The sequence below is a fragment of the Tachyglossus aculeatus genome, chromosome 11 (genome assembly GCF_015852505.1).
Source record: "Tachyglossus aculeatus isolate mTacAcu1 chromosome 11, mTacAcu1.pri, whole genome shotgun sequence".
NCBI classification, from domain to species: Eukaryota; Metazoa; Chordata; class Mammalia; order Monotremata; family Tachyglossidae; genus Tachyglossus; species Tachyglossus aculeatus.
In genome coordinates, this window is record NC_052076.1 from 25345459 (window position 1) to 25372343 (window position 26885).

The 26885-nt window shown below is 52.5% G+C and overlaps 1 protein-coding gene across 5 annotated transcripts in view; it reads right to left on the reverse strand.

Moving 5' to 3' along the window:
- Window positions 1-444: 444 nt before the first annotated feature.
- Window positions 445-26885, reverse strand: part of DBF4B (DBF4 zinc finger B) — a 39084-nt gene continuing 12643 nt past the window's right edge. For all 5 annotated transcript variants that reach the window (XM_038753819.1, XM_038753823.1, XM_038753822.1 and 2 more), the window contains exons 4-13: window positions 23852-24046; window positions 19252-19302; window positions 18884-18968; window positions 11407-11477; window positions 7819-7981; window positions 4488-4533; window positions 3643-3759; window positions 2914-3022; window positions 2346-2470; window positions 445-2048 (exon numbers count right to left, since the gene is read on the reverse strand). In XM_038753819.1, the coding sequence (XP_038609747.1) occupies window positions 1142-2048; window positions 2346-2470; window positions 2914-3022; window positions 3643-3759; window positions 4488-4533; window positions 7819-7981; window positions 11407-11477; window positions 18884-18968; window positions 19252-19302; window positions 23852-24046 (1869 nt within the window). In that variant the 3' untranslated portion in view covers window positions 445-1141. The remainder of the gene's footprint in view (window positions 2049-2345; window positions 2471-2913; window positions 3023-3642; window positions 3760-4487; window positions 4534-7818; window positions 7982-11406; window positions 11478-18883; window positions 18969-19251; window positions 19303-23851; window positions 24047-26885) is intronic.

Sequence of the window (26885 nt, forward strand, 5' to 3'; positions counted from 1 at the left end):
ACATATAGGGACGGTCCCTACCCAACAGCGGGCTCACAGATGCTTTGGGCACCTGTCTGTGGGGCTGAAGTGGACTGGGGTGCCCGTCCCATGGTGCCCACGTGAGCTGCACTCCAAGGTCATCCGGGGCGGCACAGACGCAGCTGGGCGCCGTGGCATCCCAAGGGATGGAGGGCGAGCGGAGGCCTGGGCCGCTGACATCAGCTCCACAGGGGCCCGGGGCCAGCTGGGAGCTGACTGGGCACCCCAGTCAGCAAAGCGAGGGCAAGGATGCCCAGGCCCTGCCCGTCTTCTGGAAAGGCAGGAGGGGAGGGAGGTGCCCTCCGCCTCCCCTCTTCCAAACCCTGGCGAGCCCCCACCCCAGCAGGCCTCGGAGAGGGGCTGGAGGCGGGGATGAGGCTGAATGGCCCGCACTGGAAACTGGGAGGCCCAGCTGACCACCAAGGCTTTTTATTTCCAGACTTCAAACTCACAGGCCCCGGGAGCCTTCACAAAACTAAAGAAACGGTCACCGGCAGCCCCAGCGCTCCCCCCTGCCCCGTTCCGGGTCCGAACAATAGCACGGAGGGCTGTCCGCCCAGCCCCCCTTCGGCCTCTGGGCTGGCGGGAGAGACGGGCCTAAATGGGAATTGGAAAAAAAATAAAATAAAAGGAATCAATAACCACGCTGGCCAGCTCCGGCTCTGTGGTTCTGTAGGGGCGGGGGGGAAGGGGAAGGGAGGGGAGGGAGGGTCCCGGGGGAGACGACGAAGTAGGGGGGAGTGGGGTGGATGGATTCCCAGCGCCTCCTTGGAATCCAAGGCCGTTGCCTTCCGGGAGTGGGGGGAGGTCGTGCCACCCTGGGGTGAGGTGGGGGGTGGGCGCCAGCCCCCTACCCACATCCCGGCGAGGTCGGGGGCGAGGTCAGCAGCAGCACCAGTAAGTGCGGAAGCGGAGGGAGGGAGAGGTGGTGGCTAAGTGCTTGCGGCCCCTTCCCCTGTGTGGGCCCTCTCTTAGCCGGTGGGGGAGGGAGGAGGGGACAATGGGGAGCGCAGAAGAGGGAGGAATGTGTGCATGTGAGAGCACGCGTGTGTGCTTGGGTGGGAGAGGCCAGCGATGCCCACTACCAGCCTCAGCCGAGGGCGGAGGGGGAAGGCCCGGCTTAACTGGCCCAGTGGCCCAGGCAGGCTGTGAAGGCGCTGAAGAAAGCGTCCTCTGGGTCCGTGTGCCAAGCAGCCGGGGCCGCGTCCTCCCTCTCGCCCTCCCTGCCCGTCCAGTCCAGCTCGGCCCTGGGAGTGAGCACGGAGTCCAGCTGGGAGGCGTAGGCCCCGTCGGGCAGGGCCACGCGGGCGTGCCGCAGGCCCTCCGCGTCCAGGCAGCGCCCGGGGGAGGGCCGTAGCCCGTCCAGCTCCGTCAGGAGCCACAGGTCCCAGTCCGACTCCGACCAGCCGGTCTCGCCCGCCGGGGGGCCGGAGGAGGGAGCGGGGGGGCCCTCTTCCTTAGACGGCGGGCCGGGGGCCGGGTTGGCGGGAGCTCGCGGCCCCCCGGACTGGCAGGGCAGAGGGGCAGAGGGGGCGCCGGGCGGCCAGAGGCCGGGGCTGGAGGTTGGAGCCGGGGAGGGCGAGGCCGGGGTCCCGGGGTGGGCCGTACTGGACGTCCACCGCCTCTTCCCAGCCCCATTGAGGGGATGCTGGAGTTTGCGCTTGAAGCCCCGAAGGGGTGGGTCTGGGGTCGGGGAAGCACCCGAGACCAGCCCCTCCTGGGGGGCCACGGTGCTGGGCTCGCCCCTGCCCCGGCTCTGGGTGTCTACTACTCCGGGATGCTGGGTCCGGCCCATCCCTGGCCACTCCCGCTCGTCTCGTCTCCAAGGCCCGGGCCCGCCCCGCTCCCGCGTGGTGGGCCCGCGTGGGCTGGGCGGAGCTGCAGTGGGCATCTCAGGGCTGGATGGGACTGTGATGAGCGTTGCGGGGCTGGGCAGAGCTGGAGTGGACATCGCAGGGCTGAGCGGGGCTGCGATGGACACCTCCGCGGTGGGCGTTCCCGGGAAGGATGGAGCAGGGGAGGCCGGCCTGTGGACACAGAACTCAGTGAGCAGGGGCCAGGGGCTGCTAGTGCCCCCGTTTTGTGCACGGAGCTGGCTGGATTCATTTATTCATTCAATCGTACTTATTGAGCGCTTACTGTGTGCAGAGCACTGTACTAAGCGCTTGGGAAGTGCAAGTTGGCAACATATAGAGACGGTCCCGACCCAACAGCGGGCTCACAGAGGGATACCCCCACCCCACCGCTATCCAGAGAACCCCTCCCGTCCCGGCCCCCGACGTCGGCCCAGGCTCTCGGGGGTGCCCGATGAGGCCGGCGGGTACCTGGGTGGGGCGGGGCGGGCCGTCAGCTCGGCCAAGCCCCGGTTCAGGCGGGCGATCAGCCGGTCCACATCGGCGTAGTGAGTGGGGTCCAGGGCAAAGCACCGGTGCTGCCAGCTGCGGAGATGCTATGCGGGCCAGGAAGAGACGGTCCGTGAGCCAATAATAATAATGTTGGCATTTGTTAAGCGCTTACTATGTGCAAAGCACTGTTCTAAGCGCTGGGGGGGATACAAAGTGATCAGGTTGTCCCATGTGGGGTTCACAGTCTTAATCCCCATTTTACAGATGAGATAACTGAGGCCCAGAGAAGTTAAGTGACTTGCCCAAGGTCACACAGCAGACGTGGCGAAGCCGGGATTCGAACCCATGACCTCTGACTCCAAAGCCCGGACTCTTTCCACTGAGCCACGCTGCTTCTCCTAATGGCCAATGGCCAGAAAGGCGGCGGCCAGGGGCCAGAGAGGCCGGAGCAAGACCACTGCCCACCCTGTGCTCTAGGAAAGAGGTTGGGGGGCACGCGCGTGGGCACAAATTCCACTGCCAGAAATGTTTTGGGAAAAGCCCTTACCCCGTCGAGCTCCTCGAAGGTGACCTGGCAACACTCGCAGTATCCTTTCCTCTTCCGGGGTGCGGTGTGGCCAGCCGAACAGGGGCTGCCCCCGCCTCCCTCGGCATCCCTGCCAGAAGGACAAAGCCTTTTTGAAGGCCCATCTCCTCCAGGAGGCCTTCAATCAATCAATCGTATATATTGAGCGCTTACTGGGTGCAGAGCACTGGACTAAGCGCTTGGGAAGTCCAAGTTGGCAACATCTAGGGACGGTCCCTACCCAACAGTGGGCTCACAGTCTAGAAGGGGGACTCACCCCCTTCCTCCGTCCTCTTCTCCCACTCCCTTCTGCGTCGCCCCGACGTCCTCCCTCCCTTCTCCCCCACTCCCAACCCCACTGCTCTTATGTCCGTATCTGTCATTTATGGTTTTATATGCACGTCTCCCCCTCTAGACTGTAAGCTCGTTGTGGGCAGGGAATATGTCTGCTGTTCTATCGTCTTCTCCCAAGCGCTCTGCACACAGAAGGCGCTCAATAAATAGGACCGAGTGAACGGACAGGCCGAGTCGGTGGCGGGGGGCTTCCCTGCTCCCCGCCCCAACCCTGAGCAGTTCTACGACGGTAGGTAGGTAGGTAGGTAGGTACGTCCCCCAACTCCCTCCTCCGTGTCCGGGCTGAGGCGGCGGTCCCCAAGCTCTCGCTAACCCACCACCCCTCTCCTGCCCCCCGTCCGGCCCAGCCGCTCCTACTTGGCTTTGACGGGGGTGGGAGCCGCTTTGGGCGGCTCAAAGGGGCTGGATCTCCCAGGTCCGAGGAAGGTGAGCTCAGGGAAGCATCTAAACTGGTGCTGGAAGGGCCGGTAGATCCTGGAGTGCGAGAAAATCCCGTCGGGAGCCCGTTGTGGGGGAGAGGCCCACGGTTTGCTTCCCCCCCACAGCCCATCCACAGGGAACAACCGGCCTGCTGGAGCTAATAGTAATTCTGGTTAATATTTATGGTACTTGTTAAGTGCTTACTCTGTGCCAAGCACTGTTCTAAGCACCGTCAATCAGGTTGGACCCAATCCCCGTCCCACACGGGGCTCCCAGTCTTAACCGGGAAGCAGCGCGGCTCAGTGGAAAGGGCCCGGGCTTGGGAGTCAGAGGTCATGGCTTTGAATCCCGGCTCCGCTACCTGTCAGCTGTGGGACTTTGGGCAAGTCACTTCCCTGGGCCTCAGCTCCCTCATCTGTAAAACGGGGATTAAGACTGTGACTGTAATAGACACCCTATCAATCTCGTATCTAGCCCAGCGCTTTGAGCAGCGCTCGGCACATAGTAAGCGCTTAGCAAACACCATCATTACTATTATTATTAACAACCTCTACAGATGAGGTAACTGAGGCCCAGAGAAGTGACTTGCCCAGGGTCACACATCAGACACGGATGCTTTGGACGCCTCCGGCTCTAGCCACTAAGCCCCACTGCCTCTCTGGGGCTGTTGGGACTACGGACCACGGCTGCCACGTCCATACCGACCCAAGCAGGGAAGCCCCTTTCCCGATCCGATTCTGGAGTTTGGGAATCCCGCCCCTGCCAGGAAGCCCCTCCCTCACCGACTGCGGTCTTCGATCTTGAGGTACGGAGCCTTCAGCCTCCCCACTGCAAGGAGAGAGAATCGTCATCATCATCAATCGTATTTATTGAGCGCTTACTATGTGCAGAGCACTGTACTAAGCGCTTGGGAAGTACAAATTGGCAACATGAGGAATGAGGAGGGTGAGGGGCAGCCCCGGGGAACCCGCTCCGTAAGGTGCTCAGGGCCGGCCGGCCCAGGCTCACCCAGCCGGGGATGGGCTTGCCGCCCTGGGCCCAGGGACGAGTCAGGGGGCTTTGACTTCTGTGAACCCCCTGTTAGGTAGGGACCGTCTCTATATGTTGCCAACTTGGACTTCCCAAGCGCTTAGTACAGTGCTCTGCACACCGTAAGCGCTCAATAAATACGACTGATTCATTATATGTTGCCAACTTGGACTTCCCAAGCGCTTAGTACAGTGCTCTGCACACCGTAAGCGCTCAATAAATACGATCGATTGATTATATGTTGCCAACTTGGACTTCCCAAGCGCTTAGTACAGTGCTCTGCACACCGTAAGCGCTCAATAAATACGATTGATTCATTATATGTTGCCAACTTGGACTTCCCAAGCGCTTAGTACAGTGCTCTGCACACAGTAAGCGCTCAATAAATACGATTGATTTGACACCGTGGGCACGAAGTACTGGAGCCCTGAATCTGAGCTGCGCAGATAATCACGATGGCACGTGTTAGCGCTTATTATGTGCCAAGCACTAAGTGCCGGGGTACGTATGAGCTAATCAGGTTGGACACGGTCCCGATCCCCGTTTTACAGATGAGGTAACGGGGGCCCAGAGAAGTGAAGTCACTTGCCCAAAGTCACCCAGCAGACGGGGGGCGGAGCTGGGATTAGAACCCAGGTCCTTCTGGCTTCTAAGGCCCGTGCTCTATCCGCTAGCCCACACTTCCCCAATAACAATAATGATGGCATTTATTAAGCGCTTACTATGTGCAAAGCACTGTTCTAAGCGATGGGGAGGTTACATCTATCAATCAATCGTATTTATTGAGCGCTTACTGTGTGCAGAGCACTGGACTAAGCGCTTGGGAAGTACAAGTTGGCAACATATAGAGACGGTCCCTACCCAACAGTGGGCTCACAGTCTAGAATGTGACTAGACTGGTGATCAGGTCATGGTGATCAGGTTGTCTCACGGTCTTGATCCCCATTTTACAGATGAGGGAACTGAGGCACAGAGAAGTGAAGTGACCAGGGGCCAAGAAGGGGAAAGGGGCCGCCCAGATGGAAGGGAGGGAGAAGTTGGGGAGGGGAGAGGTGGTCTAGAGCCACCCAGGACCGCCACTCAGGGGGGCATGGCTAGCCGGGTGACCCCGACCTGGCGGTGTGGCCGGCCCCCGGTCACCTGCTGCAAGCCACCTTGTATTTCCCGGGGGGCTCGGGCCCTCGCCGCCTCCTGTGTGACCCTGGGCAAGTCACTTCACTTCTCCAGATGATCCCTCTCCCCACCTTCAAAGTCTTATTAAAAACACATCTCCTCCAAGAGGCCTTCCCCAACTAAATCCTCATTTCCTCTTCCTTTTGCATCACCCTTGCACTTGGACTTGCACTCTTTAATCACCCCTCCCATAGCCCAACGCTTACGTGCATAACCATAATTTATTTATTTCTATTAATGGCTTTCTCCCCCTCTAGACCGTAAGCCTCTTGTGGGCAGGGAACAGGTCTACCAACTCTGCTATGCTGTACTCTCCCAAGTGCTTAGTACAGCGCTCTGCGAAAAGTAAGTGCTCAATAAATAGAATAGATTGATTAATCTGAGTACCAAGAGCTGGGCTTTAGAGTCAGAGGTCATGGGTTCAAACCCCGGCACCGCCAATTGTCAGCTGTGTGACTTTGGGCAAGTCACTTCACTTCTCTGGGCCTCAGTTACCTCATCTGAAAAATGAGGATTAAAAACTGTGAGCCCTCCGTGGGACAACCTGATCACCTCATAACCTCCCCAGCGCTTAGAACAGTGCTTTGCACATAGTAAGCGCTTAACAAATACCATTATTATTATTATTATTATTATTATTATTATTATTATTCTCCGTACCTGTTCCCTCATCTGTAAAATGGGGATCAGCCCGTGAGCCCCCCACGGGACAGTTGTCTGTCTCCCCCTTCTAGACTGTAAGCCCGCTGTTGGGTAGGGACCATCTCTATATGTTGACTTGGACTTCCCAAGCGCTTAGTACAGTGCTCTGCACACAGTAAGCGCTCAATAAATACGACTGAATGCATGACAGGGACTGCGTCCAATTTGATTTGCCCGTATCCGCCCCAGTGCTAAGTACAGCACCTGGCACATAGTAAGCGCCTAAACACCACCACCATCATCACTGTGGCTCAGTGGAAAGAGCCCGGGTTTTGGAGCCAGAGGTCATGGGTTCAAATCCCGGCTCTGCCAATTTGTCAGCTGGGTGACTTTGGGCAAGTCACTTCACTTCTCTGGGCCTCAGTGACCTCATCTGGAAAACGGGGATGAAGACTGTGAGCCCCCCCGTGGGACAACCTGATCACCCTGTAACCTCCCCAGCGCTTAGAACGGTGCTTTGCACATAGTAATTGAGAAGCAGCGTGGCTCAGTGGAAAGAGCCCGGGCTTTGGAGTCAGGGGTCATGGGTTCGAATCCTGACTCCGCCACGTCTGCTGTGTGACCTTGGGCAAGTCACTTCTCTGAGCCTCAGTTAGCTCATCTGTACAATGGGGATAAAAACTGTGAGCCCCACGTGGGACAACTTGATCACCTTGTACCCGCCCCCCGTGCTTAGAACAGTGCTCTGCACGTAGTAAGCGCTTAATAAATGTTATTATTATTATTAGCAGCATCATCTCCACGGCGACGGGACTGGGAGAGACCGCCCCGGGGGAGGGAGGGAAGCCGGGGGTGGATCCTGGGCGGAAAGTTAATTAAGTTTCTGGGAGAGTGGCTCTCCCACGGCGCGTGGCAAACCCACACGGGGCCCAAAGCCCGTGCCCGGCTCCTGCCGCCTTCATCCTCCGCCAGCGACAGCTGCGGGCGGGGGAGGGACAGGCGGGCCCGACGGGGACACGCGCGCACACGCAGCTCGCCCGGCCGGCAGCGCGGGGAGCTTGGCATTTCCGCACGGGGAAGCCAGCTGTCGGACCGCCTGCCCCGGCCCGTTACGAAATCAAAGGCGCCGGGAAGGAGGCGGCTTCAAAGCTCCATCCTCAATCGCTGCCAGGCGCGGAGCCCGGGGAGCGGAGCCGGCGGGAGGGAGGGGGCGGCCGGCCGGCCCGGGGACACCCTCGCCCACGCGGGGACGTCGGGGCGGACACGCACCGGGCTGGTTTCCCGAGAGGTGGGCGGCCGTGCCCAGCAGGAAGCCAGACGCCCCGGGCGAATGGAGGGGCCGCCGTCCGCTGCTTTGCGGGCAGGCACGGGAGGAGCGTGGTTTCAGGGACGAGCCTCCGGGCGTTGGCGTCTCCGTCCCCGGACCGGTCCCCTGGGCAGGAGGCAAACACAGGCGGAGGGAGAGCTGGGGGCTGGGGGAGACGGCGGCCGGAGCGGGCACCCGCCTCGCTGCCCGGCTGCGGGCCACCCCCGCACCCTAAGCCGGAAACCCCGGCTGCCCCTCCTCTCCGCTGCACTGCGGGGTGGTTGTGAAAGCTTCATAAATCATCAGTCTCATGAGACCATATCCATTTTATGTCTACGTAAAGAAGCAGCGTGGCTCAGGGGAAAGAGCCCGGGCTTTGGAGTCAGAGGTCGTGGGTTCAAATCCCGGCTCCGCCAGCTGTCTGCTGGGTGACTTTGGGCGAGTCATCCCCCCCACATCGTCCCCCGGGCCTGGAATGCCCCCAATCCCTCTGCCCATCCGCCAAGCTCGCTCTCTTCCTCCCTTCAAGGCCCTGCTGAGAGCTCACCTCCTCCAGGAGGCCTTCCCACACTCAGCCCCTTCCTTCCTCTCCCCCTCTCCATCCCCCCCATCTTACCTCCTTCCCTTCCCCACAGCACCTGTATATATGTATATATGTTTGTACATATCTATTACTCTATTTATTTATTTATTTATTTTGCTTGTACCTATCTATTCTATTTATTTTATTTTGTTAGTATGTTTGGTTTTGTTCTCTGTCTCCCCCTTTTAGACTGTGAGCCCACTGTTGGGTAGGGACCGTCTCTATATGTTGCCAATTTGTACTTCCCAAGTGCTTAGTACAGTGCTCTGCACATAGTAAGCGCTCAATAAATACGATTGATGATGATGATGAGTCACTTCGCTTCTCTCGGCCTCAGTAACCTCATCTGTAAAAATGGGGATTAAGACTGTGAGCCCCCCACCGTGGGACAACCTTGTCACCTTGTAACCTCCCCAGCGCTTAGAACAGTGCTTTGCACATAGTAAGCGCTTAACAAATACCATTATTAGTATTATTATTACAAAGAACATTATATCGTGGGTTTGGGCGGGGGGGGGAGTGCCCAGGATCACCCTATTAGAGAAGCAGCGTGGCTCAGTGGAAAGAGCCCGGGCTTTGGAGTCGGAGGTCGTAGGTTCGAATCCCGGCTCCACTACGTGTCTGCTGTGTGACCTTGGGCAAGTCACTTCTCTGGGCCTCAGTTACCTCATCTGGAAAATGGGGATGATCATCATCAATCGTATTTATTGAGCGCTATGTGCACAGCACTGTACTAAGCACTTGGGAAGTACAAATTGGCAACATATAGAGACAGTCCCTACTCAACAGTGGGCTCACAGTCTAAAAGGGGGAGACAGAGAACAAAACCAAACATACTAACAAAAAGAAAAAAAATAGAATACATATGTACAAGTAAAATAAATAAATAGAGTAATAAATATGTACAAACATATATACAGGTGCTGTGGGGAAGGGAAGGAGGTAAGATGGGGGGATGGAGAGGGGGACGAGGGGGAGAGGAAGGATGATAACTGTGAGCCCCACACGGGACAAGCTGATCGCCTTGTATCCCCCCCAGCGCTTAGAACAGTGCTTTGCACATAGTAAGCGCTTAATAAATGCCATTATTATTATTATTATTACTACAGGTCTGCATTTGAATGACAACGCGGGCGGCCACCTGGGCCGGAGTGGGGTGAGGCGGGCTTGCCCCTGGCAAGTCAGGGGAGGGCCAGGGCCCTTGCCCACCCACCCTGGGTCCCGGGCTCAGACACGGATCACCGTGAGCGCCCGGCTTCCGAGGACGGAGGCCGTTCCCATTCCGGGGAGGGGAAAGAGAGGGAAAAGGAGGGAAAAGGGGGAGCTCAGCCAATCACCACGAGCGCTCGGCCTCTGGGGTGGGAATCTTTGCCCAGTCTGGGAAGGGGAGGAGAGGGAAGGGAGAGTTCAGCCTATCGCCATGAATGCACGGCCTCTGGGGCCAGAGAGTTTTGCCCAGTCTGGGGAGGGCTCAGCCGGTCACCATGAGTGCGGGGAATGACTCTGTTTATTGTACTGTAATAATAATGGTACTTGTTAAGCGCTTACTATGTGCCAAGCACTGCGCGTGGCTCAGTGGAAAGAGCCCGGGCCTTGGAGGCGGAGGTCGTGGGTTCAAATCCCGGCCCCGCCACTTGTCAGCTGGGTGACTTTGGTTAAGTCACTTCACTTCTCTAGGCCTCAGCTGTAAACTGGGGATTAATAATAATAATAATAGCATTTATTAAGCGCTTACAATGTGCAAAGCACTGTTCTAAGCGCTGGGGGAGACACAAGGCGATCAGGTTGTCCCACAGGGGGCTCACAGTCTTAATCCCCATTTTCCAGATGAGGAAACTGAGGCCCAGAGAAGTGACTTGCCCAAAATCACACAGCAGACAAGTAGCAGAGCAGGGATTTGAATCCGTGACCTCTGACTCCAAAGCCCCGGCTCTTTCCACTGAGCCACGCTGCTTCTCTAGGATTAAGATTGTGAGCCCCCCTGGGAGACCACCTGATCACCTTGCATCCTCCCCAGCGCTTAGAACAGTGCTTTGCACATAGTAAGCGCGTAACAAATGCCGTCGTTATTACTATTCTAAGTGTTTGTACTCGCCCAAACGCTTGGTACAGTGCTCTTCACAGAGGAAGCACTTGATCAATACGGTTGAAGGAATAAATGAATGGCCTCTGGGGCCGGAGTCTTCATCCACATAGTAAGCGCTTAATAAATGCCATTATTATTATTATTATTATTATTATTATTATTATTATCATCCAGTCAGAGCTCAGTCAAACCCCATGAATTCGCGGCCTTTGGGGCGGGAGTCTTTGTCCGGCCCGAGGGGAGCCAATCCCGGTGACCGCCCGGACTATTCCCAGTCCGGCTCATCGTGGCTCCGTGGAAAAGAGCCCGGGCTTTGGAGTCCGAGGTCATGGGTTCAAACCCCGGCTCCGCCAACTGTCAGCTGGGTGACTTTGGGCCAGTCACTTCACTTCTCTGGGCCTCAGTTACCTCATCTGTAAAATGGGGATTCACTCACTCACTCAATCGTATTTACTGAGCGCTTACTGTGTGCAGAGCACTGTACCAAGCGCTTGGCAAGTGCAATTTGGAAACAGAGAGAGGCAATCCCGGCCCACAGCGGGCTCGCGGTCTAGAAGGGGGGGGAGACAGACATCAAAACATGTAAACAGGCATCGATATAAACAGAATTACAGATATATGTACACATCAACACGAGTAAACAGGAATTAATATAAATAAATAGAATTCACTCAATCGCAGACTGTGAGCACCCTGTGGGACAACCTGATCACCTTGTAACCTCCCCAGCGCTTAGAATGGTGCTTTGCACGTAATAAGCGCTTAATAAATGCCATCATTATTATTATTATTATTATTATTATTATTATTATTATTATTATTATTATTATCAGACCACCCCCCAACCCTGCCCCCCAGATGGGTTGGAGGTGGATGCCGTACCTCTGGCTTCGGCTCCTGCTTCCTGCTGCCGGTGCCGCCGAGGGACCACTGCTGCATGTGCGTCATCATATCTGCCCGGACAACAGGACGGTTGGAGTTCCCGAACTGGGCGATCCCTGCCCGGGCATCCCCTCCCCTCGCCCGCCCCCGCTCCTCTCCAGTAAGGGTCTGAGGGTCTTCTAGGCCGTGAGCCCACTGTCGGGTAGGGACCGTCTCTATATGTTGCCAACTTGGACTTCCCAAGCGCTTAGTACAGTGCTCTGCGCACAGTAAGCGCTCAATAAATACGATTGATTGAGCGGGAAGGGGGAGCAGAGGGCCACAAGGCAAGGGTCTCCAGCAAGGCAGGGCACTCCAAGTCCACCCCCACCCCCACCAGCCACCTTGGGATGGGTATTTATTAAGCGCTTACTATGTGCCAGGCACTGTTCTAAGCGTTGGATTAAACCGCTTCCCACCGTTCCTGTCTCTGCTCCCGCTCTTCCACCTCTTGGTCCATTTGGAAATGTCAGGCCTTTTTTTTTTTTATGATGGCATTTATTAAGCGCTTACTATGTGCCAAGCACTGTTCTAAGCGTTGGATTAAACCGCTCTTCCACCTCTTGGTCCATTTGGAAACGTCAGGCTTTTTTTTTTTTTTATGATGTCATTTATTAAGCACTTACTATGTGCCAGGCACTGTTCTAAGCATTGGATTAAACCGTTCCCCACCGTTCCTGTCTCTGCTCCCGCTCTTCCACCTCTTGGTCCATTTGGAAACGTCAGGCTTTTTTTTTTTTATGATGGCATTTATTAAGCGCTCACTATGTGCCAGGCACTGTTCTAAGCGTTGGATTAAACCACTCTTCCACCTCTTGGTCCATTTGGAAACGTCAGGCTTTTTTTTTTTTTTTATGATGGCATTTATTAAGCGCTTACTATGTGCCAGGCACTGTTCTAAGCATTGGATTAAACCGTTCCCCACCGTTCCTGTCTCTGCTCCCGCTCTTCCACCTCTTGGTCCATTTGGAAACATCAGGCCTTTTTTTTTTTTTATGATGGCATTTATTAAGCGCTTACTATGTGCCAGGCACTGTTCTAAGCGTTGGATTAAACCGCTCCCCACCGTTCCTGTCTCTGCTCCCGCTCTTCCACCTCCTGGTCCATTTGGAAACGTCAGGCTTTTTTTTTTTTTTTTATGATTCATTCATTCATTCAATCGTATTTACTGAGCGCTTACTGCGTGCAGAGCACTGTACGAAGCGCTTGGGAAGTACAAGGCGGCAATAAAAAGGGACAGCAGAAAGGAAGAAGACAAAGAGCCAGCAAAAGGGTCAGAGACGGGGATGGCATTTATTAAGCGCTTACTATGTGCCAGGTACTGTTCTAGGCGTTGGATTAAACCGCTCCCCACTGTTCCTGTCTCTGCTCCCGCTCTTCCACCTCTTGGTCCATTTGGAAAGGTCAGGCTTTATTTTTTTTTATGATGGCATTTATTAAGCGCTTACTATGTGCCAGGCACTGTTCTAAGCGTTGGATTAAACCGCTCCCCACCATTCCAGTCTCTGCTCCCCCTTCTAGATTGAGAGCCCACTGTGGGGTAGGGATCGTCTCTATATGTTGCCAACTTGTACTTAAGTGCTTAGTACAGTGCTCTGCACACAGTAAGCGCTCAATAAATACGATTGATTGATTGATTGATTGCTCCCGCTCTTCCACCTCTTGGTCCATTTGGAAACGTCAGGCTTTTATTTTTTATGATGGCATTTATTAAGCGCTTACTATGTGCCAGGCACTGTTCTAAGCGTTGGATTAAACCGCTCCCCACCGTTCCTGTCTCTGCTCCCGCTCTTCCACCTCTTGGTCCATTTGGGAACGTCAGGCTTTTTTTTTTTATGATGGCATTTATTAAGCGCTTACTATGTGCCAGGCACTGTTCTAAGCGTTGGATTAAACCGCTCCCCACCGTTCCTGTCTCTGCTCCCGCTCTTCCACCTCTTGGTCCATTTGGAAACGTCAGGCTTTTATTTTTTATGATGGCATTTATTAAGCGCTTACTATGTGCCAGGCACTGTTCTAAGCGTTGGATTAAACCGCTCCCCACCGTTCCTGTCTCTGCTCCCGCTCTTCCACCTCTTGGTCCATTTGGAAAGGTCAGGCTTTATTTTTTTTTATGATGGCATTTATTAAGCGCTTACTATGTGCCAGGCACTGTTCTAAGCGTTGGATTAAACCGCTCCCCACCATTCCAGTCTCTGCTCCCCCTTCTAGACTGAGAGCCCACTGTGGGGTAGGGATTGTCCCTATATGTTGCCAACTTGTACTTAAGTGCTTAGTCCAGTGCTCTGCACACAGTAAGCACTCAATAAATACAATTGATTGATTGATTGCTCCCGCTCTTCCACCTCTTGGTCCATTTGGAAATGTCAGGCCTTTTTTTTTTTTTATGATGGCATTTATTAAGCGCTTACTATGTGCCAGGTACTGTTCTAGGCGTTGGATTAAACCGCTCCCCACTGTTCCTGTCTCTGCTCCCGCTCTTCCACCTCTTGGTCCATTTGGAAAGGTCAGGCTTTATTTTTTTTTATGATGGCATTTATTAAGCGCTTACTATGTGCCAGGCACTGTTCTAAGCGTTGGATTAAACCGCTCCCCACCATTCCAGTCTCTGCTCCCCCTTCTAGACTGAGAGCCCACTGTTGGGTAGGGACCGTCTCTGTATGTTGCCAACTTGTACTTAAGTGCTTAGTACAGTGCTCTGCACACAGTAAGCGCTCAATAAATACGATTGATTGATTGATTGATTGCTCCCGCTCTTCCACCTCTTGGTCCATTTGGAAACGTCAGGCTTTTATTTTTTATGATGGCATTTATTAAGCGCTTACTACGTGCCAGGCACTGTTCTAAGCGTTGGATTAAACCGCTCCCCACCGTTCCTGTCTCTGCTCCCGCTCTTCCACCTCTTGGTCCATTTGGGAACGTCAGGCTTTTTTTTTTTATGATGGCATTTATTAAGCGCTTACTATGTGCCAGGCACTGTTCTAAGCGTTGGATTAAACCGCTCCCCACCGTTCCTGTCTCTGCTCCCGCTCTTCCACCTCTTGGTCCATTTGGAAACGTCAGGCTTATTTTTTTTTTTATGATGGCATTTATTAAGCGCTTACTATGTGCCAGGCACTGTTCTAAGCGTTGGATTAAACCGCTCCCCACCGTTCCTGTCTCTGCTCCCGCTCTTCCACCTCTTGGTCCATTTGGAAACGTCAGGCTTTTTTTTTTTTATGATGGCACTTATTAAGCGCTTACTATGTGCCGGGCACTGTTCTAAGCGTTGGATTAAACCTCTCCCCACCGTTCCTGTCTCTGCTCCCCCTTCTAGACTGTGAGCCCACTGTTGGGTAGGGACTGTCTCTATATGTTGCCAACGTGTACTTCCCAAGTGCTTAGTACAGTGCTCTGCACACAGTAAGCGCTCAATACGATTGATTGATTGATTGCTCCCGCTCTTCCACCTCTTGGTCCATTTGGAAACATCAGGCCTTTTTTTTTTTTTTATGGTGGCATTTATTAAGCGCTTACTATGTGCCAGGCACTGTTCTAAGCGTTGGATTAAACCGCTCCCCACCGTTCCTGTCTCTGCTCCCGCTCTTCCACCTCTTGGTCCATTTGGAAACGTCAGGCTTTTTTTTTTTTATGATGGCATTTATTAAGCGCTTACTATGTGCAAAGCACCGTTCTAAGCACTGGGGAGGTTACAAGGTGATCAGGTTGTCCCATGGGGGGCTCACAGTCTTCATCCCCATTTGACAGTTGAGGGAACTGAGGCCCAGAGAATAATAATAATAATAATAATGATGATGGCATTTATTAAGCACTTACTATGTGCAAGGCACTGTTCTAAGCACTGGGGAGGTTACAAGGTGATCAGGTTAACCCATGGGGGGCTCACAGTCTTCAGCAGCACGGCTCAGTGGAAAGAGCCCGGGCTTTGGAGTCCGAGATCATGGGTTCAAATCCCAGCCTCCGCCACTTGTCAGCTGTGTGACTTTAGGCAAGTCACTTCACTTCTCTGTGTCTCAGTTCCCTCATCTGTAAAATGGGGATTAAGACTGTGAGCCCCATGTAGGAGAACCTGATCACCTTGTATCCTCCCCAGCACTTAGAACAGTGCTTTGCACATAGTAAGCGCTTAATAAATGCCATCATATTATACATATATATCCCCATTTGACAGATGAGCATCATATTATATATATATATATATATATATATATATATATATAATATGTATATATTATATTATATATATAATCCTCCCATCCTTCCCAGCAGTATCCTCAGAGGAGCTCTCCTCCCTCCTCTCAAGTGCTACTCCGGCCACCTGTGCTTTTGACCCCATTCCCTCTCATCTCATGAAATCTCTCGCTCCATCCCTTCTCCCCTCCTTAACTTCCATCTTCAACCGCTCTCTCTCCACTGGTTCCTTCCCCTCTGCCTTCAAACATGCCCATGTCTCTCCCATCCTAAAAAAACCCTCTCTTGACCGCACCTCACCTTCTAGTTATCGCCCCATATCCCTCCTACCATTCCTTTCCAAACTCCTTGAACGAGTCGTCTACACGCGCTGCCTCGAATTCCTCAAGGCCAACTCTCTCCTCGACCCCCTCCAGTCTGGCTTCCGTCCCCTACATTCCACGGAAACTGCCCTCTCAAAGGTCACCAATGACCTCCTGCTTGCCAAATCCAACGGCTCCTACTCTGTCCTAATCCTCCTCGACCTCTCAGCTGCCTTCGACACTGTGGACCACCCCCTTCTCCTCAACAGGCTATCTGACCTTGGCTTCACAGACTCCGTCCTCTCCTGGTTCTCCTCTTACCTCTCCGGCCGTTCATTCTCAGTCTCTTTGGCGGGCTCCTCCTCCCCCTCCCATTCTCTCACTGTGGGGGTTCCCCAAGGTTCAGTGGTTGGTCCCCTTCTGTTCTCGATCTACACGCAGTCCCTTGGTGACCTCATTCGCTCCCACGGCTTCAACTATCATCTCTACGCTGATGACACCCAGATCTCCATCTCTGCCCCTGCTCTCTCCCCCTCTCTCCAGGCTCGCATCTCCTCCTGCCTTCAGGACATCTCCATCTGGATGTCTGCCCGCCACATGTCGAAGACTGAACTCCTTGTCTTCCCTCCCAAACCCTGCCCTCTCCCTGACCTTCCCATCTCTGTTGACGGCACTACCATCCTTCCCGTCTCCCAAGCCCGCAACCTTGGTGTCATCCTCGACTCCGCTCTCTCGTTCCCCCCTCACATCCAAGCCGTCACCAAAACCTGCCGGTCTCAGCTCCGCAACATTGCCAAGATCCGCCCTTTCCTCTCCATCCAAACCGCTACCCTGCTCATTCAAGCTCTCATCCTATCCCGTCTGGACTACTGCGCCAGCCTTCTCTCTGATCTCCCATCCTCGTGTCTCTCTCCACTTCAATCCATACTTCATGCTGCTGCCCGAATTATCTTTGTCCAGAAACGCTCTGGGCATATTACTCCCCTCCTCAAAAATCTCCAGTGGCTCCCAATCAATCTGCGCATCAGGCAGAGACTCCTCACCCTGGGCTTCAAGGCCATCCATCCCCTCGCCCCCTCCTCCCTCACCTCCGTTCTCTCCTATAGCCCAGCCCGCACCCTCCGCTCCTCCGCCGCTAATCTCCTCCCCGTACCTCGTTCTCGCCTGTCCCGCCATCGACCCCCAGCCCACGTCATCCCCCGGGCCTGGAATGCCCCCAATCCCTCTGCCCATCCGCCAAGCTCGCTCTCTTCCTCCCTTCAAGGCCCTACTGAGAGCTCACCTCCTCCAGGAGGTCTTCCCAGACTGAGCCCCTTCCTTCCTCTCCCCCTCCTCCCCCTCTCCATCCCCCCCATCTTACCTCCTTCCCTTCCCCACAGCACCTGTATATATGTATATATGTATATATGTTTGTCCATATTTATTACTCTATTTATTTATTTATTTATTTTGCTTGTACCTATCTATTGTACTTATTTTATTTTGTTAGTATGTTTGGTTTTGTTCTCTGTCTCCCCCTTTTAGACTGTGAGCCCACTGCTGGGTAGGGACTGTCTCTATATGTTGCCAACTTGTACTTCCCAAGCGCTTAGTACAGTGCTCTGCACACAGTAAGCGCTCAATACGATTGATGATGATGATGATGATGATTAATTTCGTTCATTCAATTGTACTTATTGAGCGCTTGCTTGTTGCACAGCACTGTACTAAGCGATTGGGAAGTTAAGTCGGTTCCCCCTCCTTCGTCTCCGCCTTACCTCCTTCCCCTCCCCACAGCACCTGTATATATGTTTGTATGTATTTATTACCTTATTTGTACATATTTATTCTATTTATTTTATTTTGTCAATATGTTTTGTTTTGTTGTCTGTCTCCCCCTTCTAGACTGTGAGCCCGCTGTTGGGTAAGGACCGCCTCTAGATGTTGCCAACTTGGACTTCCCAAGCGCTTAGTCCAGTGCTCTGCACACAGTAAGCGCTCAATAAATACGACTGAATGAATGAATCAATGAATGAGCTGGGCCTGGACAGCCAAAAGCGCCCGGCTGAGCCAGGGGAAGCCCAAGGGGTGCTCCGGCTTCTCCGGGCCTCGGTTCCCTCATCTGTAAAATGGGGATCGAGACTGGTGAGCCCCACGTGGGACAGGGACTGTGTCCAACTGGATTTGCTTGTCTCCACCCTAGCGCTTAGTACAGCGCCTGGCCCATGGTAAGAGCTTAACAAATACCATGATTATTATTATCATCATCATCATCTTCTAGACTGCGAGCCCACTGTTGGGTAGGGACCGTCTCTAGATGTTGCCAACTTGGACTTCCCAAGCGCTTAGTACAGTGCTCCGCACACAGTAAGCGCTCAATAAAGACGACTGAATTAATGAATGAAAAGTAAGCGCTTAACAAATGCCATTATTATTATTATTATTATTATTATTATTAAATCCCACCTGTACAATGGAAATGATGAGGCCTTCCCAAAGCCCCCTTTTCCTTTTAGACTGTGAGCCCACTGTTGGGTAGGGACCGTCTCTAGATGTTGCCAACTTGTACTTCCCAAGTGCTTAGTCCAGTGCTCTGCACACAGTAAGCGCTCAATAAATACGATTGATTGACTGATTGATTTTCCTCTGCTCCTCCTCCCCTCCCCATCACCCCTACTCCCTCCCTCTGCTCTACCCCCTTCCAGCCCCACGGCACGTGTGCATATTTGCACATATTTATTACTCTATTTATTTTATTAAGGATGTGCGTATATCTATAATTCTGATTATCTGTTTGGATGATCTTCCTGCCCGTCTCCTTGTTTTGTTGTCTGTCTCCCCCTTCTAGACTGTGAGCCCATTGTTGGGTAGGTCCCGCCTCTACCTGTGGCCGAACCGTACTTTCCCGGCGCTCAGTCCAGTGCCCTGCACACAGTAAGCGCTCAATAAATATGACTGAATCTCACCGTCCACGTGGAGGATCCGCACGCCCCAGGAGCGGGCGTGACTCAAGAGGCTGCTGCTGCCGCCGCTGCCACCGCCCCCGCTGCCCTGCAATGAGGGAGAGGGTTAGGTGGGAGCGGGGCCCACCGCCCCGTCCCCCTCGGCCCCACCGAGGACGTCGCCTGGCTCCGTGGGGGTCCCCCGGGGCGGCAGCTGAGGGTCCCGGTGGCCGGTGGTGGTGACCAGCGAAGGGGCAGGGCCGGACTTAACGCGGGGCTCGGTAGGCCTCGGCAAGGGTCACTCATGAGTGACCAGTCTGCCACACGGTTGTCCCTCCCCGCTCTCCCTGTCCCCCCACTTCCCCCACGGGCCAGAAAGAGGGGCAACTAACCTGATTCTTGATGGCTTTCTGCAGGAGCTCCTTCCCCCGGCTCATGGGCACCTGCCAGGTGGAAAGAGACAGACAGAGATGGACAGATGATGATGGCATTTATTAAGCGTTTACTATGTGCACAGCACTGTTCTAATCGCTGGGGAGGTTACAAGGTGATCAGGTTATCCCATGTGGGGCTCACAGTCTTAATCCCCATTTTACAGATGAGGGAACTGAGGCACAGAGAAGTGAAGTGACTTGCCCAAGACCACACAGCTGACAATTGGCGGAGCCGGGATTTGAACCTAATCCTCCTTGACTTCTCAGCTGCCTTCGACACTGTGGCCCACCCCCCTTCTCCTCAACATGCTACCCGACCTTGGCTTCACAGACTCCGTCCTCTCCTGGTTCTCCTCTTATCTCTCCGGTCGTTCATTCTCAGTCTCTTTTGCGGGCTCCTCCTCCCCCTCCAATCCCCTTACTGTGGGGGTTCCCCAAAGTTCAGTGCTTGGTCCCCTTCTGTTCTCGATCTACACGCAGTCCCTTGGTGACCTCATTCGCTCCCACGGCTTCAACTATCATCTCTACGCTGATGACACCCAGATCTCCATCTCTGCCCCTGCTCTCTCCCCCTCCCTCCAGGCTCGCATCTCCTCCTGCCTTCAGGACATCTCCACCTGGATGTCCGCCCGCCACCTAAAGCTCAACATGTCGAAGACTGAGCTCCTTGTCTTCCCTCCCAAACCTTGCCCTCTCCCTGACTTTCCCATCTCTGTTGACGGCACTACCATCCTTCCCGTCTCACAAACCCGCAACCTTGGTGTCATCCTCAACTCCGCTCTCTCGTTCACCCCTCACATCCAAGCCGTCACCAAAACCTGCCGGTCTCAGCTCTGCAACATTGCCGAGATCCGCCCTTTCCTCTCCGTCCAAACCGCTACCCTGCTCGTTCAAGCTCTCATCCTATCCCGTCTGGACTACTGCATCAGCCCTCTCTCTGATCTCCCATCCTCGTGTCTCTCCCCACTTCCATCCATACTTCACGCGGCTGCCCGGATTGTCTTTGTCCAGAAACGCTCTGGGCATGTTACTCCCCTCCTCAAAACTCTCCAGTGGCTACCAATCAATCTGCACATCAGGCAGAAACTCCTCCCCCTGGGCTTCCAGGCTGTCCATCCATCCCCTGGCCCCCTCCTACCTCACCTCCCTTCTGTCCTTCTCCAGCCCAGCCCGCACCCTCCGCTCCTCTGCTGCTCACCTCCTCACTGGGCCTCGTTCTCGCCTGTCCCGCCGTCAACCCCCGGCCCACGTCCTCCCCCAGGCCTGGAATTCCCTTCCTCTGCCCATCCGCCCAGCTAGCTCTCTTCCTCCCTTCAAGTCCTTACTGAGAGCTCACCTCTTCTAGGAGGCCTTCCCACACTCAGCCCCTTCCTTCCTCTCCCCCTCGTCCCCCCTCCACTCCCCCGTCTTACCTCCTTCCCTTTCCCACAGCACCTGTCTATATGTATATATGTTTGTACATATTTATTACTCTATTTATTTATTTTACTTGTACATATCTATTCTATTTATTTTATTTGGTTAATATGTTTGGTCTTGTTCTCTGTCTCCCCGTTCTAGACTGTGAGCCCACTGCTGGGTAGGGACTGTTTCTATATGTTGCCATTTTGGACCTCCCAAGCGCTTAGTCCAGTGCTCTGCACGCAGTAAGCGCTCAATATATATGATTGATTGATTGATTTCCCTGCCGGGCCGCCGGACTCTCCTGGCCCTTCCTTCCTCTCCCCCTCGTCCCCCTCTCCATCCCCCCATCTTACCTCCTTCCCTTCCCCACAGCACCTGTATATATGTATGTACATATTTATTACTCTATTTATTTATTTACCTGTACATATCTATTCTATTCATTTTATTTTGTTAGTATGTTTGGTTTTGTTCTCTGTCTCCCCCTTTTAGACTGTGAGCCCACTGTTGGGTAGGGACCGTCTCTATATGTTGCCAACGTGTACTTCCCAAGCACTTAGTACAGTGCTCTGCACACAGTAAGCGCTCAATACAATTGATTGATTGATTACCTCCTTCCCTTCCCCACAGCACCTGTCTATATGTATATATGTTTGTACATATTTATTACTCTATTTATTTATTTTACTTGTACATATATTCTACTTATTTTATTTGGTTAATATGTTTGGTTTTGTTCTCTGTCTCCCCCTTCTAGACCGTGAGCTCGCTGTTGGATAGGGACCGTCTCTATACGTTGCCAACTTGGACTTCCCAAGCGCTTAGTCCAGTGCTCTGCACACAGTAAGCGCTCAATAAATACGATTGATTGATTGATTGGCCCCGGGAGCCCCTGGTCGAGCAGCGTCCAGAAAGCGGGGGGACCTTCCTGGGGGCTCCCTTAGAGCTCCACGCCATTGGCTTCGAAGCCCTCAATCCCCTCGCCCCCTCCTACCTCACCTCACTACTCTCCTACTCCAATCCAGCCCGCATCCTTCTCTCCTTAATGCAAACCTTCCCAATTTTCCTCCATCTTGTCCATCTGGCCACCGACCTCCAGCCCGGAATGCCCTCCGTCCTCAAATTTTCCCGACAATGACTCTCCCCTTCCTCAAAGCCTTACCGAAGGCCCATCTCCTCCAGGAGGCCTTCCCAGACTACACCCCCCATTTCCCCTTCTCCCGCTCCCTTCCGCGTCGCCCTGACTTGCTTCCTTTATTCACCCCCATCCCAGCCCCACAGCACTTATGTCCATACCTGTCATTTCTTTCTTCTCTTGTATCTACCCCAGCGCTTAGAACAGTACTCGGCACATAGTAAGCGCTTAACAAATGCCATCATTATGAGAAGCAGCGTGGCTCAGTGGAAAGAGCCCGGGCTTTGGAGTCGGAGGTCGTGGGTTCAAATCCCGGCTCCGCTACTTGTCAGCTGTGTGACTTTGGGCAAGTCACTTCTCTTCTCTGGGCCTCAGTTACCCCATCTGTCAAATGGGGATGAAGACTGTGAGCCCCACATGGGACAACCTGATTACCTTGTATCTACCCCAGCGCTTATAGTAAGCACTTAACAAATACCAACATTATTATTATTATTTATTTCAATTCATGCCTGCCTCCCCCTTTAGACTGTAATAATAATGATGGCATTTATTAAGCGCTCACTCTGTGCACTGTTCAAAGCGCTGGGGAGGTTACAAGGTGATCAGGTTGTCCCATGGGGGGCTCACAGTCTTCATCCCCTTTTTACAGCTGAGGTAACGGAGGCCCAGAAGTGAAGTGACTTGCCCAAAGTCACACAGCTGACAAGTGGCGGAGCCGGGATTTGAACCCATGACCTCCGACTCCAAAGCCCAGGCTCTTTCCACTGAGCCACAGTGCTTCTCCAAGTGTAAGCTTGTTGTGGGCAAGGAATGTGTCTGCTTATTGTTGCATCGTCCTCTCCCAAGCACTTAGTCCATGCTCTGGACACAGGAAGCAGCGTGGCTCAGTGGAAAGAGCCCGGGCTTTGGAGTCAGAGGTCATGGGTTCAAATCCCGGCTCCACCACTTGTCAGCTGTGTGACTTTGGGCAAGTCACTTCACTTCTCTGGGCCTCAGTTACCCCATCTGGAAAATGGGGATGAAGACCGTGAGCCCCACGTGGGACAGCCTGATCACCTTGTAAACTCCCCAGCGCTTAGAACGGTGCTTTGCACATAGTAAGCGCTTAATAAATGCCATCATCATCATTATTGTTATTATTATTCTCTGAGCCTCAGTTACCCCATCTGTAAAATGGAGATGTAGACTGTGAGCCCGACGTGGGACAGCCTGATCACCTTGTAAACTCCCCAGCGCTTAGAACGGTGCTTTGCACATAGTAAGCGCTTAATAAATGTCATCATCATCATTACTGTTATTATTATTCTCTGAGCCTCAGTAACCCCATCTGTCAAATGGGGATGTAGACTGTGAGCCCCACGTGGGACAGCCTGATCACCTTGTAAACTCCCCAGAGCTTAGAACGGTGCTTTGCACATAGTAAGCGCTTAATAAATGCCATCATCATCATCATCATTATTATTATTCTCTGAGCCTCAGTTACCCCACCTGTCAAATGGGGATGAAGACTGTGAGCCCCACGTGGGACAGCCTGATCACCCTGTAAACTCCCCAGTGCTTAGAACAGTGCTTGGCATATAGTAAATGCTTAATAAATGCCATCATCATCATCATCATTATTATTATTCTCTGAGCTTCAGTTACCCCATCTGTAAAATGGGGATGAAGACTGTGAGCCCCCGTGGGACAACCTGATCACCTTGTAAACTCCCCAGCGCTTATAAGAGTGCTTTGCACATAGTAAGCGCTTAACAAATGCCATTATTATCATTATTATTAATAAATACGATGATGGATCAGTTACCCCATCTGTCAAATGGGGATGAAGACTGTGAGCCCCCGTGGGACAACCTGATCACCTTGTATCCTCCTGCGGCGCTTAGAGCGGTGCTTTGCACGTAGTAAGCGCTTAACAAATGCCATTATTATTATTATTATTATTATTATTAATAAATACGACGATGAACCAGCTCCGCACCCGGCCCGGGGACCACCCCGCTGCCTGACGGCTCTCACCGAGTTCTCCGGCTTGGAGGGGGGAAGCCGGGTCTGCCTCCCCCGGGGGGCCGGCTGGGGGGCCGGCTCGGCCTTGCCCCTCGAGGGGCGGCCGCGGTCCGAGCCCCCCGGGCCGCCGTTGCCGCTCTCCGTTTTGGCCTCACGCCGGCTGGACACGATGCAGCTCACCTCTCGGCTCAGGAAGCTCTCGATCACCTGCCGATCACAAGTCGGGTATTTGTGAAGCGCCAACTATTCATTCAATTCAATGGTATTTATTGAGCGCTTACTGGGTGCAGGGCTATTCATTCATTCAATCGTCTTTATTGAGCGCTTACTGGGTGCAGAGCTATTCATTCAATCGTCTCTATTGAGCGCTTACTGTGTGCAGAGCTATTCATTCAATCATCTTTATTAAGCACTTACTGGGTGCAGAGCTATTCATTCATTCAATCATCTTTATTAAGCACTTACTGGGTGCAGAGCTATTCATTCATTCAGTCGTCTTTATTGAGCGCTTACTGGGGGCAGAGCTATTCATTCATTCAATCGTCTTTATTGAGCACTTACTGGGGGCAGAGCTATTCATTCATTCAATCGTCTTTATTGAGCACTTACTGTGTGCAGGGCTATTCATTCATTCATTCAATCGTCTTTATTGAGCGCTTACTGGGGGCAGAGCTATTCATTCATTCAATCGTCTTTATTGAGCGCTTACTGGGTGCAGAGCTATTCATTCATTCCATCGTCTTTATTGAGCGCTTACTGGGTGCAGAGCTATTCACTCATTCAATCGTCTTTATTGAGCGCTTACTGGGGGCAGAGCTATTCATTCATTCAATCGTCTTTATTGAGCACTTACTGGGTGCAGAGCTATTCATTCATTCAATCATCTTTATTGAGCACTTACTGAGTGCAGAGCTATTCATTCAATCGTCTTTATTGAGCGCTTACTGTGTGCAGGGCTATTCATTCATTCAATCGTCTTTACTGAGAGCTTACTGGGTGCAGAGCTATTCATTCATTCAATCGTCTTTATTGAGCGCTTACTGTGTGCAGTGCTATTCATTCATTCAATCATCTTTATTAAGCACTTACTGGGTGCAGAGCTATTCATTCATTCAATCGTCTTTATTGAGCGCTTACTGTGGGCAGAGCTATTCATTCATTCAATCGTCTTTATTGAGCGCTTACTGGGGGCAGAGCTATTCATTCATTCATTCTTTTTTATTGAGCGCTTACTGTGGGCAGAGCTATTCATTCATTCAATCGTCTTTATTGAGCGCTTACTGGGTGCAGAGCTATTCATTCATTCAATCATCTTTATTGAGAGCTTACTGTGGGCAGAGCTATTCATTCATTCAATAGTCTTTTTATTGAGCGCTTACTGTGTGCAGAGCACTGTACGAAGCGCTTGGGAAGTCCAAGTTGGCAACATATAGAGCCCTACCCAACAGTGGGCTCACGGTCTAGAAGGGGGAGACAGAGAACAAAACATATTAACCAAATAAAATAAGTAGAATATGTACAAGTAAAATAAATAATATATACATATATACAGGTACATATATATATATGTATATATATATTGCACCAACAGTGCAATGATAAACAAGGACGTTGAAAGACGATTCAAGAAGGCCAGCACATCCTTTGGGGGACTGTCAGAGTGTGGTGGTATATATATGTATATATATATATATATATATATATATATATATATATATATATAGATAAATATTGCACCAACAGTGCAATGATAAACAAGGACGTTGAAAGACGAATCAAGAAGGCCAGCACATCCTTTGGGGGACTGTCAGAGTGTGGTGGTGGTGGTATAATAATAATTATAATATTATATTACATATATTATATATAATTATAATATAATATTATTAATAATTCCTTCCTCTCCCTCTCGCCCCCCTCTCCATCCCCCCCATCTTACCTCCTTCCCTTCCCCACGGCACCTGTATATATGTATGTACATATTTATTACTCTATTTATTTATTTTACTTGTACATGTCTATTCTATTTATTTTATTTTGTTAGTATGTTTGGTTTTGTTCTCTGTCTCCCCCTTCTAGACTGTGAGCCCACTGTCGGGTAGGGGACCGTCTCTGTATGTTGCCAACTTGGACTTCCCAAGCGCTTAGTCCAGTGCTCTGCACACCGTAAGCGCTCAATAAATACGATTGATTGATTCATAAAAAGGATAATAATGATGGCATTTGTTAAGCACTTACTATGTGCAAAGCACTGTTCTGAGTGCTGGGGGGATATAACACGATCAGGTTGTCCCACGTGGGGCTCACAGTCAATCCCCATTTACAGATGAGGTAACTGAGGCTCAGGGAAGTTAAGTGACTTGCCCACGGTCACACAGCAGACGTGTGGCGGAGCGGGGATTCGAACCCAGGACCTCTGAACTCCAAAGCCCGGGCTCTTTCCACTGAGCCACGCTGCTTCTCTGAGCTGTAGTACTGTCCAACCCATTTAAGGCTGTGAGAATTGGACTCCCCACAGAAAACCAATTCAACCCCTTGAACCGTTCCACCGGCGGCGTCACTTTGGGGCGTTTAGGGTCAAGTGGGATCAAAAACAGAAGCAGCACGGCATCGTGGATAGAGCCCAGGCCTGGGACACAGAAGGACCTGGGTTCATTCATTCATTCAATCAATCGTATTTATTGAGCGCTTACTGTGTGCAGAGCACTGCACTAAGCGCTTGGGAAGTACAAGTTATGTGTCAGGCCGCGTGGCTCAGTGGAAAGAGCCCGGGCTTGGGAGTTGGGAGGTCATGGGTTCAAAGCCCAGCTCTGCCAACTGTCAGCTGGGTGACTCTGGGCAAGTCACTTCACTTCTCTGGGCCTCAGTGACCTCATCTGGAAAATGGGGATGAAGACTGTGAGCCCCACGTGGGACAACCTGATCACCTTGTATCCTCCCCAGCGCTTAGAACAGTGCTTTGCACACAGCAAGCGCTTAAATGCCATTGTCATTATTATTAATAATAATAATTATTCACCTGTATATATGTATACACCTGTATATA